Raw genomic sequence first — 14144 nt, 5'->3', positions numbered from 1 at the left:
TTAAAAAACACGCGCGGGCGTTCTGGATGGGAAATAAGTGGCTTCTTTTCCCTTCCAGGAGTTTCGAGTCTAGCTGTTCAGGCTTGGAAGTCAATATCTACAATATCTCAAACTGGTCTCGTCATCCAAAGAAAATCATCCACAATGTTCAAAATAGTATTTCCGATATACTTTACCGTTAGGAGTAGCATAGATAAGCAATTTGAAAATGATGATAAAAGCAAAGCCTTCCTAAAAGTTTTTACAAAAGTTTGATAGGAGATATTCAAAAAGACGAGATTTGAGCTTTTAAAAAAAGTTTTTCCTTGTGGAAATATGCAAATAGATAGCAAGAAAAGGTGACTAACTGTGTCATAGGTTTACAAAACATTTAGCCTTGGTGTGATATCAGCTTCACAGCGCCTCACTGCTTCTCTGTCACTGTATGCGATGGCTTTTGACAGAGGTTTTGATAAGATATAGCTTTCCTTCTTTCCATTCTCTCTTTGCATCTAATTAAATAGAGAAGTTATGAAATTTGCCAAGACTTATCTTACCCTTTTCGTAGTTAGTTATTTTGTAAGAACTTTATCTGTGCACTATTCTTATAAATGATAGCAAACGGAACTATAATCACAGTATGCATGTCCAAATTATAGGTTTGTAAAGCACCCTAGACGCCCAATTAATAGTATGGCAAGGTGACACACCTTCACATCTCCGCCAATCTATTATTCGACAGTTCATCATAACCTTTCATAAAAGTTCTATAATTTTGCTTCAAGATACTCGTAATATAAAAAGTCAGTTGGACTGAATATGAGAATAGTTAGATTTTCACTGATCTAGTTTTGGACTCAACAAGTTGCCGCGTTAATTAGTTTTAATCGCATTAGATAAGATAAGCCTTGTTAACAAGATGGAATGCTGAACTAGTAATCAACGGCAACGTGAGTGTTTTTTTCCTTCTCCATTTTCAGTTTCCCATGGCATCGATCTATGACCTCATTTCTATTTTGACGTACATTTTGTACTTTGAGAATTGAAGGCTAATTTCAAAACCAACACAACTCGAATTATCGTTTGTTTGTCTTTCTTCAAACAAGAACGCCGCCCTTGGAGACTCCAGTGTAATTCTTAAAAACAGTCACCAAGCAAAGTAACCGTTAAAAAGAAATAATTTGTTGGTTTAGAATAAAAGTCTTTTTTTTTCTTTTTTTTTTTCGATTAATACATACTTTACTTTACAATATATTTTAAGTATTCTTCACGACGGCCTGATGTCAGAAACGGGGAAGCAAAACACTTGCTAAAAACTATGTCGTTTATAGTACACGAAATTTTAAAGTGAGCTAAAGCATGGTATTTATTTTCCATCGGAAAGAATACACATTTGCTTCAAATGTATAACACATGACTATCCGTGGCAAAAATCTGCTATGATATGGACAGCATAGGGGTAGATGATATCTCTTGTCTACATCACCAAACATAGCCTGGCGACTTCAGTGAGCACGTGATAAATGTGGTTAGTTATGTGATGAAGAAAAAGATGAACAAACAATAATCCAATGTTTTTGCCACCGTTCTCCATTGATTGCGTATGTTGTTCTGATATTCCACTTGTCGAATGTGTTTCAGCAACGCTTCCATTTTGCTAAGCATGATTTGTGATTCTGTTGGGCGTGTCACCAGATTAGTGACCCCAAATGGCGGTGGTTGATGGTTGTGGCGGCCAGTTCTTCTCACTGAAACGAGTACCTTTAAGTTATTACTTTTACCATGGATTTATCATAGAACTCTGGATAAACATCAAATAAAACGGTGGAGAGCGAACTATTGTCTTTCCATTGTTTTAGAAAACAATCGATGTTCTAGCTTTGTCCGCAAAGGACAACTGTCATGGCGGCTCGAAGGTCCCTGATTTTGAAAAATGATTAATAATCCCATTTCTAAAAAGTCCTGTAACTTCTTGTTTTAGTATATTTACCTGATGCAACTTTGAAAATGAAAGCAAGAAAGCTTAACGAATACATTTATGAAATTAAATGTGAAAAAAAACTTCATTCAAACAAGAAAAATTGAGTAAAAAGCCTAGAATGACGCTGAAAATAAGGTTGGCAATATCTTTCCAATTTTTTCCTGGGAAGAGCTAGGATTGACATATGTTAGACTGCAGTATCTTGGCTTCATAGTGATATGAAAATCTTTTGGAGGCACGCAGTGGCACGGTGGTTTCGGCGAGGTGGAAGTTTGAAATTTTCTGGTGTCAACATTCAATTTCTTATACATAGCATGTTTGTCGCATCTTTCTCTTCGTCATAACGACATATCATTAGCAATCAATTTGATGCATTTGACTCTCTTGAGAGATCTTTAAGTCTCATTTGGGAATTGTATAGCTGTGTTTTGATGAAAAATGCAATAAAGAAATTTACGAAAAATTAATAGTGAATGGAGGAGGATGAACAATAATGTCATTACTGCGGACAAGGCTAGAACATGAGAAATCGATGAAATACCAGCTCGTTGTGTATCCAGAGTTCTATGATAAATCCATGCTTTTACAGAGCGAATTTGGCTTTTATTATATCATAATGATTTTGGACTTATACTCAGAGAGTGGGATCCCCCTGGATAAAGATTTTCTTTTGTGTTTAAACATCAACTTTTTTCCGTGGTTCACTTGACCTTTTCTTTCTCTTTCTCTCTTTAGCCAAAGAAAAAAATCCTTAATAGTGTTATACTAGCCGTCACCCGGCGTCGCACCCGCCGAGGAGTAGATAAGCTGAACGCATCAGAAGCCCTTTGGATGCATAATTGGCATTCATAATTTCCAAAAATATCAAAAAGAAAAAAAGTCGTCATGCCAGGAAATTGCTTAAAAAAACTTTCGATTGAGGCGAAAATATAAAAATGTAGTGTTTCCGGAAAAGAGCCGGATGAAAAATAATAATCTTATGACCCGGCCGCAGACTATGGGTTCATCTATATAGTTCATCATAAAACAAAGTAAAGTTGGACCATCCAAAGGGCTTTGTTATTAGTTGGGTAAAAGAGGTAAACTTTGTTATTAGTTGGGTAAAAGAGGTAAACTTTACCTTTCATTGGATTGAGTGCAGTTTGTCTTCTATCAAGAGTCGAAGGTTGGAAGTTTGAAAAGTGATTGTAAAAAAGGAGTGGTGACAATCGCTCTTCCTGATGCTGGTTGTTCTGGTTATTATGTTGGTAATTGTTCAATTTGTTAAAGATGATGTTATTCAACGATCTTTTGTTCCATTTAACATGTTCTATGTCCTCCTCATCATTTTGAGCGTTGAGCTTATGGTAATTGTATGAGTCTTTGCGGGACGATCCTCGTTGAAGACTTTGTTTCCTACTTTGTTTACGTACTCTCATCTTGTATGAAAGCCAATCATAGATATACCTTTGTAAAGAAATCTAGTGATTATAAACATTAGGTAGAATTGTAACTGCGGAATGAAGCATCTTCGAGCATCCTCCTATTTTTTTACTAGGGGAAGCATCTCAAAATCTCAAGATTGACAAATACTGTGACCTTGAAATTTTGACCAGTGGTAGATATGGATAATTAAAGATGATTTGCAAAATTTTGGTTCGGCCACCTGTCTAGTTACAGACCAGAGCGTAAACTTGACCAAATCATGTATTGACTGATTGATTCGTTCGATTTGACTGGAATTCGTTCTTGAAGGCTGATTTGTCAATTAAAAGACACTAATAACAGAAAAAGTTCGTTCTCATGAATATTTGGTACTTTGCAGACCGGTCTGTAAAATACACGTTGACCACCTGCCAGAACTCAGGAACTACTGGAGTTATTGACTTGACATTATCACCAGTGATAGATATTGACCATCTAAGACAATGTACAAAATTTCAATTTAGTCTCGTGAGCGGTTGGTATTTTACAGAATGGTCCATTTTTTACCTAAAATGCTCACTTTCAGCATAACCACACTTCTGATTTTGCTGAAGCTTTGGCTGTAAACTGGTATCATCGATATCTAACACTTGTCAAAATTTCAAGTGAATAGCATTTTCCAATCACTAGATACAATATCCTAGGGCTGTTTAGGCAAAAAAATGGCAATTTTTGGCCGGTTTGTAAAATAGCAAAGAATTCACCCGATGCCCCAAAAATATTTTTGGTATTAGCAAAGAATGATGGCGATGACGTCATCATTCAATGATGCCGAAATTTTAATCAAAGATGCCAATTCATACTTGATGCACACTTACAAAATTTCAAGTCAATTGGATAAATATTTCAAAAGTTATCAAAAATATTCCCAAGATGCTCAAAGGGTTAAGAATAAACTCTCCACACCTTGTCAATACTCGAAGTCAAAAGTTTTGATTGGGTTGTTCTGAAACCTATGTCACCTTTTTGGTTTTGCTCACGATTTCTCTCATCTCATCATCAAGTTTTAAGCTATTTTAAATTCTATTTAAAACTTATATGAATACCTCAGCTGAATAAAGAACGTGAAAAACTTACCCAGAAAAGACTTGTAACTTTCTACTAATTACTTTTTCAGCAGTTGTGATGTTGTTTTGGGGGGCGTTGTGATCTGTTAGACCACCTTTGCCCATTACGGATTTTGTTACTTAACAACTTGGTTTCTGCATTCGGCTTACTGAGAATTAAAAAAAAAATAATGCTTGAAAAAAGAAGAATTAGTATTCTACTACTTACTTTTTCATCCAAAGAGGCATGGGAGGATCATTGGGACCTTTATGATACAATCGCATGATATAACACAACACAACGATCATGATCACCATCTCAATCATCGAAGCACTAAAGAAAATCCCAACCAAAGGAATGACGTCACTGGTGGCCGGAATGATATCTGCAACGACCAACATGAAAACCGTCATTGCCAATAATAACGTGATAGCCAATGAAATTCGTTCACCTTAATTAGAATAATAAAAAGCATATTGATAGCAAAATTATAATTGCAAGTTATACTTACACATAGGTCGTGTTCAGACCAAGGTTTAAAGCAATTAGGTCTACATGTTTCTTTTATATTCCTTTTGTATTTAACGGCACGCTTCTCATTAGTTAAACCCAAGTTTAAAAAGGAATCACCCTCTGGTTTGAAAAAAAAGTTTTTACGATTTCTTTGCAGTTTTCTGAATAGACGAAATCAGAATTTGCGAGTGAAAAGCATGCTCCTTTTGTAAATGAAGAAAAAAGAACGTGACATTTATGACTTAGAGACGCTCGGAGCATCTCTAGCAGTAATGGCTTCAACGAACACGAATTAGTGTTTTGCAGAGGGATTCCCTGAAATCTTTTTTGTTTCAAAGTATCTCAAGAGAGAAGATGACATGATTTCAAGTTAGGAAAGGAGATTCCTCGAGATCGCCAATCGGATGATGACAAAAGAAAAGTGATTATAATTGAATTCCCATATCAACAAAGTACTACTTAAACCTTAAACTTAAACTTTCAGGTCTGAACACGACCATATTGTGTAAGCTACAAATCATTACAAATGTTTCCGTGATTTTACTCTCGTGTCGAGAAAACTCTTTTGTCAACATATTCAAGTTATTCGATTTCTATCGATTTCAATAAATTAAACATTGGCTGCGTTTAGACCAACTGGCATTTGTAATTTGGCATTTGCTCGTGAGGGATTCGATTTTAATAGCTTTTCCGTTGTATTTTCTGTCATGGCATTTAAGGAATCATCTTTTTAGAGTCATTACTGAAAAGGTGATTCCCTCAAGTTCAACTTTGACAGATCAAACAATGAAAAGCATGGAATTTCTCAAAAACTGCAGTCATTAAGGCTGAAACTTTTTGCCGTAGGGCTAGGCTATGGCAAATCTTGCAAATTTTACAATCTATAGAAAGAACTGAATAAAAAAGGTGCAAATACTTTAAAAAATCAAAAATGTCATTTTTTTTCTTTGTTTTGGTTCCTTTGTTTAATTTGAAATGCCAGAAAAGGGGATTCCTTTGCTCAAAATGGCATTTCAAATGCCAACAAAATGCCAACACGCTGGCATCATTAGGCATTTGACAAACCGAACATTCGCGCGGAACAATAGAATTCAAAAGAATACTGCAAGCAATTACAAATGCCAGGCTGGTCTAAACGCAGCCATTTTCTAGATCATGAATTCTCACTTTATCACATCTTTTGTGCGTGAAAACTAATGGCCATTAGATTATTAGATTACGAATCGATAAAAGAAGCCTTGAAATCATAGAAAAAAGGCGGCTTAATCAATAATAAATTGAATCAACAGTCTGTTTGTCCGAAAAACATCGAGTTGGTCTGCAGATTTTAAAAATGCAGTCTTGGTTTATTCACTTTTATCCGCTGTAAATCATTTTAAAAGAAAGTCATTTTAATCTTTGTTGATGCGCAAAGTTAAGATAAGTCTTTCTTTATTAAGGCCTGAAACGCCATTTTATCTGTACCATAGAAAGATCTATTCGCCAGGCAAATAATCTGATGCTCTTAACTTACCCGATTCTGCTGGCAGTAAGAAAGATAGAATGGTCAACATTCCAATGACGGTCATGGGAAAAATCAAATTACACAAATAAAACAAAGATCTTCTTGCAATGACGATGGTGAAAGTGACGTCAGGATATTTCTCTTTACAACAAGGATACTTTAACACGTTTCGCACGCAACAAGCTGAATCCAATCTCCATTCGGAATTTCTGGTAAATTTGCCTGAAACCGAACAAAAACAAACATGCAATGACCTGTTTTTAAATTTTATTCATTTTTGTAGCCTTCTTTTCTCCACTTTTTCTCGATAAAAATGAAACCTAAGTTAGGCTTTTTTTGATTGATTGAAAATATTATCGTTTTGCACAACAATCTGAGGTCTGAAAATAACAGCTTCTTTGACTTTTAACGTCGAATTTTTTTGACATTGAGGTCTTAACTGAATAACTTGAAATACGGATACCAAATCTTCTCATATTTCAACCGATCCTAAGACCTATTTTAGCCGTTTAATTTCAAAAGCATACAATCATACCTCCTGTTACAATTGACAGGTCACTTAAGTAATATCACAATTATGCTTGTAATTTAATATTCCTTACTAATATCTGCCCCACTTGAGTGATTTCTCAAGTCTAAACGGGCGATATCGAAAGTCCAACTACCAAACTTCAACGGACAGTGTTGTGTGTCGAAGGGGAAATAACGGACATCGATACTGCATTGTGATCGAAGGATGATTGGTGCCAACCATTTAGTGTCACCGTTCGAATAGAGTTGAACGCGTGTGTTAAGACGGTCTAAATTGCCACCGAATGCTTTATCGTCGTCTCCGCTACAAACAAAACAAGAAAGTTCTATGGTGAGATTCCACAGCTAAACTTCGTGAAAAGTTGTCAACCCCCCCTGAATAAGATTCATACACACATTATTCAATAAATTTGTGATCTATTCTTCATGGTTATCCAAATCCTTTTATATGCTCCATTTACAGCATCCGACTCCTCTGGTAACAGTTTGTCCACTTTTTCGACGTCGATTTCGTCATTAGAGACAAGAGAAAATCAAACTCTATTCGGTATATTAGAAGGAGCAACTAACATGTGAGAGTTGCTGTGATGGTTCCGAAGCAGGACACAAAAGAATATCAAAGAAGTCGATATTATTGGACTTTTTCGTCAGTTCAACGTTAATTCATTAAATTTCTACGCAATATACCAAGTGATTGGGCAAGAATGACTTTTGATACCAACTCACTTGTTGTAGAGGACAAGGTCTGGTAGCCACATATTTGCCGGTTGGACGTTGATTTGTGAAATATTGTTGTATTTTGAAGGATCCCATGTTAAAATTTCATTTTTCCATTGCTGAAATAAATAAATGTTGTGTTAAAAATATGCAAGACTCTCTCAAAGTAGAAAAGGTACTTTAATGGGATTAATTTTTGCAGGGACTAAATTTCGCGGTTGAGCTCATCCGTGAAAGATTAAGATTTTGCGGGGACTTAATTCGCGAATCGTACTATTTGGTGACAATATTTTCACGATTTTGAGCATTTTACTTTCAAATCACGCATGTCGGTTGTTGAAATACTCTCGGGTACCTAATAGCCGTCCCCCACGCTAATTAATTTTTCGAAAATTTTCCACCCAGGACATTCTTATTCCGACCCCCCTGCTTAATAATTTTTGGGAAAATGTTTTTGAAAGCTCCCTCTTTTGTCCTAATTCAGCTGTATTAGCCTCTTTTTCAAAAAATTTCCACCCAGGGCATTTTTATTCCAGCCCCTCCGCTTATTAAGTTTTGAGATTTAAAAAACAGACATAAAAAAGGGTCTTTTACCGATACCAAGATACTCTTGAAATACCGATTTCTGATTTGTTTTTTCCCTAATACTGATGTACCGATATCTCGTACCCCCCTCCGCCCTTGGAAGGTCATATATTTTGCCAAATTTGCAGTCCATTTTAAGAGAAGTATGAGAGAAGGCAAGAGGACAGACCAATATGAGAATTATTATAATTGTCTTTCAGTTTGTTATGGCACGCACGAGCAATCAGATGACAATTAATAATAACTTAAATCACAAAGAGATCAGAAAATTGATAATAACTTGAACCACTAAGGTCGTGTTCAGACCAAGGTTTAAAGCAATTAGGTTTACATGTTTCTTTTATATTCCTTTTGTATTTAACGGCACGCTCCTCATTAGTTAAACCAAAGTTTAAAAAGGAATCACCCTCTGGTTTAAAAAAAAAGTTTTTTCGATTTCGTTACAGTTTTCTGAATAGATGAAATCAGAATTCGCAAGTGAAAAGCATGCTCCTTTTGTAAATGAAGAAAAAAGAACGTGAAATTTATGACTTAGAGACGCTCGGGGCATCTCTAGCAGTAATGGCTTCAACGAACAGGAATTAGTGTTTTGCAGAGTGATTCCCTGAAATCTTTTTTGTTTCAAAGTATCTCAAGAGAGAAGATGACGTGATTATAAGTTAGGAAAGGAGATTCCTCGAGATCGCCAATCGATGATGACAAAAGAAAAGTGATTATAATTGAATTCCCATATCAACAAAGTACTACTAAAACCTTAAACTTAAATTTTCAGGTCTGAACACGACCTAAGAGATTAGAAACTTACAAGTTGAATGAAAGCGCTTATCTCCAGTGTTTGGCTCTTCTCATGCTGCAAAAATATTACAGACAGTAGTTAGTCTTAATAGACCAGCGGCTGGTTTAATTATTGAAAATTATCGATATTTTTTGCTGAGTCAGCAGTTTTTCAGCCTATTTACCCACCTTAAAAATGAATTATCTCGAGATTTAGACATAGAAAGTTAACAGACGATACCATTTTTGGATACTACTAATTCAGGGCTATCCAGCCGTGGGAATGATTTTTTCTGAAAATGCTTCTAGGAAAATGCTGACGTCATCGGAAAACGCCCAAAACGTCGATTTTTCGCCTTAAAAATGACATTTCTCGGAACCAGGTGGTCGTAACTTAAAAAATAACCCCATTTTCTTTATCTACTTTTCAAGCTGAATCAGTTGGTACCATCAGGTATTTGATTTTCAGACTTCGAAAAAACCGTTAGTAAAGGGACCCTTGATAAGTTCTATCGATTAACTAAAAATCGATTCACTCGAAAACTGCAAGAGATTCGAAGGGCAAATTTTTTTTGTCAATTCTACACCCTATTAGGAGCATAATATCAAAAATTTGCCCTGATCTAAGGGGTGTCCTACGAAAACCATGTTTAAGGCCTTTTCTGAACCTCGGACGCTGGCCTATAACTAAGGGTTTTGGAATCTATATTTTGTTCCTCATTAATTCTGTGACTAAGCAAGATGCTCTTATTTTGACCTTTAAAATGATTTCATGAACACATATATAGATCATTCATCGCGTGGAGCCTTTTTTATTTTCTCTCCATAAAGGCCATTTCAAAAATAAGGGTAGGAATAAACTGTCTGAATGTCTGAATGACTGTTCTCCATTCAATTGAGTTTTCATAGAGACTGTGTTTTCTAGATCCTGATTGAATGAGATGGTAATCAGCTTTTTTACTGTCATTTTGTGTTGTTTTTTTTTTCAAATTGCTTTTGCTACCCTGCTGTTCTCTAAAGTCCCTTTAAAGGAAAGCTTGGCATCAGTATTATTATATCCATATCATCTGATAAATCTGATTAAATTAGCCGTTTGATATTAGTTGCTATTTTTTATCTTTCTTAGGACGAACTACCGCCGAAAATAATGATCTTTAACTCTTACTACATCAATAATCTGACTGAGGGTCATTCCGAACTTCACGATGACCGGGCTGGAATCATTTTGAACCGGACGTTCTGCAGGATTGTATCGACTGAACAATGACGTCAACAAGTTTTCTTCGTATTTGCTGCACATCGCACCTAAGGAGGGGTATGTGAACTATCGTAACTGTTCTTATTTTCTCTAATCGCACATGTTGAGAACTTTTGATAACCGACACAAGCCGGGAAAAAATGAAAAGACCAGGAACCCTTAGACAGACATTTATTATGTTTTTGAAAAAGTTTGTTCATAGATTTTTTAAACCAGCTATTCAGGGGATAGATCACATCCCCTGAACTATCTGGCCATCGCAAGTGTGCAACAATTTGTTGTTTGTTTCAATTTTCATAAAAAAATAAATTTTGAAGATCGAACTTTAGGACTAAAATCAAAGTCAGTTGAAATAAAATAAAGCGTTTTAATTTCTTTCCAATATGGAAAAACCTTGTATTAAAAAAAAGTCAGAAAACTAAAAGATTACCTTACCTTGTAAAATGCTTGCAATCAGAAAACCTGTATAAAGTTTTGTAAGTGACATAATTTTGGAGCAGGTTTTCGACCACGCATACACTACCAAGCCATAAAAAATTGATTAGGCCCATGTTCAATGTTTTTCATTGACTTTCAGCAAGTTTTATTGACTGTCAAGAGCAAATTATTGACAAAAAGTATTTTACATCCACTGTCAATATTTCCCTTTTTTAAAGTCAACGTTTTGTATTGACTGTCAATATAAAGTAATGAACAGTCAATGCAAAAAATTGACTGTTAATATTGACGGTCAATATATTCTATTAGTTTTCAAGAAAATTGGTTGACAGTCAATGTAAAATATTTTTTGTCAATAATTTGCATTCGACAGTCAATGAAAAACATTGAACATGGGCCTAATCAATGTTCTTTGACCTAGTAGTGATACAAGTATCTGATAAAGTGGAAATACACTAAAGAGGTCGAATTGTATTTATGTTCGTACTAAGTCTTAAAGAATGCAAGGGAAACGAAATTTCAAAGTCACCAAAATGTTCCAAATGAAGCCTCAAATTTATGATGACTTTTTATCATTCTTTTTGATATAGAAAAAAAAATTACAATATTCTTTAAACTTGCAAAGTACAATTAAAACTTGACCAAAACTGAATAAGAAAAATATCTATAAAATGTCTTTCCGAGCGGACAAAAAGTCTAGAGAAAAATAAAAAAAATATTCGAACTAAAGTCTGTCTCAAAATAATTTGCAGTTGGAGAAAAAAATGGCTGTAACTTCTGATAGAATTCGAATCAAGTTGCGATTTTGTGCTCGTTAAAAAGATATTCGTGAGTGGAATATTATGAAGTAAAAAAATTGAGAAAAAAAAGGAAAATGAAAAATGAAAAATGAAGAAGAAAAAAATTAACTTCTTGTAGAAATGTGGTATAATTACCATTTTCACAGGAGTGACTCTTCAATCTTAGATCATCATCAGTGTGAAAAGATTTTTCAAAAATATTCATTCAATCAAAAGATATCAAACAAAGTTTATTGCTAGTTGATCGACAAAAGTCTGTTTTTTGTCGTTTTTTACTACTTAATAGTGTTTATAGAGTCAACCAGCAATTAAATTTGTTTAATATCTTTTGATTGAATGAATATTTTTGAAAATTTTTTTGACAGTGATGATGATCTAAGATTGAAGAATCACTCCTGTGAAAATGGTAATTATAGCACATTTCTACAAGAAATTGATTTTTTTCTTCTTCATTTTTCATTTTCATTTTCCTTTTTTTTTCTCAAATGTTTTACTTCATAATATTCCACTCACGAATATCTTTTTAACGAGCACAAAATCGCAACTTGATTCGAATTCTATCAAAAGTTACAGCTATTTTTGTCTCCAGCTGCAAATTATTTTGAGACAGACTTTATATATATTTTTTTGGTTCAGTAGAATCTCGACTTTTAGGTGCTTTATTATTTATTTCCCGAATTTTCCCGAAAAAAGTTCGGCAGCCTGAGTATAACTTGGACACATAAGTTGAATATTTGAGGTCTAATGTATTTGAGCTTAAGTGGGTGTCGAAAAGGATTTTAATGAATTTGAAATCAATCTAGATATCTAGATACTACATAACTACCAGATGTTGAAATTTCCATCTTAAAATGATGAGATCGTACCAATTTAACTGACATAACCAGGTGACCGCAGGAAACATGCTAATAAAGTCACAATGTATACCAAGAAAAAGATAACCAATAGACAGCGATCAATAGTCATCGCTACCGTGCGCCATTCATTCTTAACCTCATCTTCCTCATCCATGGTTCGGAGGCGCTCGATAAAGACGTCTAATTTACTGACCACCAGTTGAGCTTCAGTTAACCTTCCAGAAGGCGCCATATAGCCGACGTCTCCACATTTAGAGGCGTTTAGATTACACAGTGCTTTCTTTTTCCAGTTTTCCTTATTGTACTCGTTCGAGTTACGGTTGTACTTGTTGAGTAAGGTCATCTGTTCGTTGGGTGTGGCATTGTTGTTAAATGCATTTCGATGTGAACTGTTGAATGTGTTGTTGAGATTGGATGATCGCGATTTGTTGATGTTCTTTTCACGTGCACGAATACCGACCAAGAAGGATAACCAGTTCAAGATATATCTGTAAAAAGTGAAATTTAGTGAAATAAATGATCCTTTGTTTAACTGTACCAAATTGCGTTATTCCACTGACTCGTCGCCTTGTGTTACCTTTGAAATAACGAAGAATCCGTAAAAGTGTATAGTTCTTCCCCCATCAAAACGGTTACTCTAATAAATTACTTTTCGAAATCACCACTAGTCAAATTAAAGGAATAGCCACCCCATTCTAATTTGAAAAAATCTTACACCCAAATGAAATTCAGGGTTTTTTCATATTTAACTTACTGTAATTTGCACACTCACTTTAGCATAGAGACAGGAAGGAGTTCTTTTGATAAAGACTTACTTTTTCATCCAGAGTGGCATAGGAGGATCGTTGGGGCCTTTATGATACAATCGCATGATATAACACAACACAACGATCATGATCACCATCTCAATCATCGAAGCAGTAAAAAAGACACCGACAAGGGGTACAACATCACTTGTGGCAGGGATGATCTCAGCAACGACCAACATGAAGACTGTCATGGCCAGGAGTAAAGTGATAGCCAATGAAACACGTTCACCTATGAGAAGAATCAACAATATTTGAACTGTAGTTTCTTTGATTGAAAAAAATACTTGATTATATAATATTGATAGACAATCCTGATCTTCTACACAAGGTCACAAAAAAAGGAAATCATTTAGGAGGAGGGGTAAATTTAAAAACAGAGCTACACATTTTTTTATGAGAAACCATGTTGATAAGTCTGGAGCCCTGAAACTAGCCAAATTATTTTCTATTATTATCCATATAGTGCTCATTAAGTAAGCCATTAAAAGTTCAATCGGCGGGCGGTATTGAAAGGTTTTGTGACTCAAATTGTCATACACTCGCTGAGAAAACTAAAGCGCCAGGCTTCAGAGGGCTAAAATATCATTAACGGCCCGGGAATAGGGCAATAACGTCATTTGCGGCCCGCTCGGAATTGGATTGAAGTCGTTGCATTGAAGCGAAGAGACTAAACTAACGTCAGAAAAAAACACTTTTTGGTCATTTGCGGCCCGCTCGCAAGGTGCTAAAAATTTGTTGAAGACGTTGCATTGAAGCGAAAAGAATTGGTTGAAGCTAGAAAAAAACGTTGTTTGAATGTCCGATATGGATAATAATAGTAATAGCGTTAAGTTTTCTTTCGTTGTTGTCATTAATTCTGCCCTTGCAATTTGATTATTAGCCCTCTA

General features: G+C 35.1%; 2 protein-coding genes across 3 annotated transcripts in view; both read right to left on the bottom strand.

The window, feature by feature from the left end:
* Positions 1-1227: 1227 nt before the first annotated feature.
* LOC136800791 (neuronal acetylcholine receptor subunit alpha-10-like) lies at positions 1228-10404 on the bottom strand. The gene is made up of 8 exons (XM_067057449.1): positions 10229-10404; positions 9544-9565; positions 7746-7855; positions 7091-7323; positions 6498-6710; positions 4700-4922; positions 3081-3406; positions 1228-1727 (listed from the first exon to the last, which is right to left on the bottom strand). The coding sequence occupies exons 1-8, from the start codon at positions 10393-10395 to the stop codon at positions 1513-1515; spliced, it is 1509 nt and encodes a 502-aa protein (XP_066913550.1). The 5' UTR covers positions 10396-10404; the 3' UTR covers positions 1228-1512.
* A 1693-nt stretch (positions 10405-12097) lies between these two features.
* Positions 12098-14144, bottom strand: part of LOC136800632 (neuronal acetylcholine receptor subunit alpha-3-like) — a 30975-nt gene continuing 28928 nt past the window's right edge. Inside the window, exons 7-8 of one of the 2 annotated variants that reach the window (XM_067057279.1) lie at positions 13264-13486; positions 12098-12936 (exon numbers count right to left, since the gene is read on the bottom strand). In XM_067057279.1, the coding sequence (XP_066913380.1) occupies positions 12462-12936; positions 13264-13486 (698 nt within the window). In that variant the 3' untranslated portion in view covers positions 12098-12461. The remainder of the gene's footprint in view (positions 12937-13263; positions 13487-14144) is intronic. The other variant, XM_067057278.1, reaches the window with a different exon arrangement.

This window comes from Clytia hemisphaerica, unplaced genomic scaffold (assembly GCF_902728285.1).
Source record: "Clytia hemisphaerica strain Z4C2 unplaced genomic scaffold, Clytia hemisphaerica genome assembly, whole genome shotgun sequence".
NCBI classification, from domain to species: domain Eukaryota; kingdom Metazoa; phylum Cnidaria; class Hydrozoa; order Leptothecata; family Clytiidae; genus Clytia; species Clytia hemisphaerica.
The sequence above is the reverse complement of the archived record's forward strand: the minus strand, read 5'-3'. Positions and strand labels throughout refer to the sequence as shown.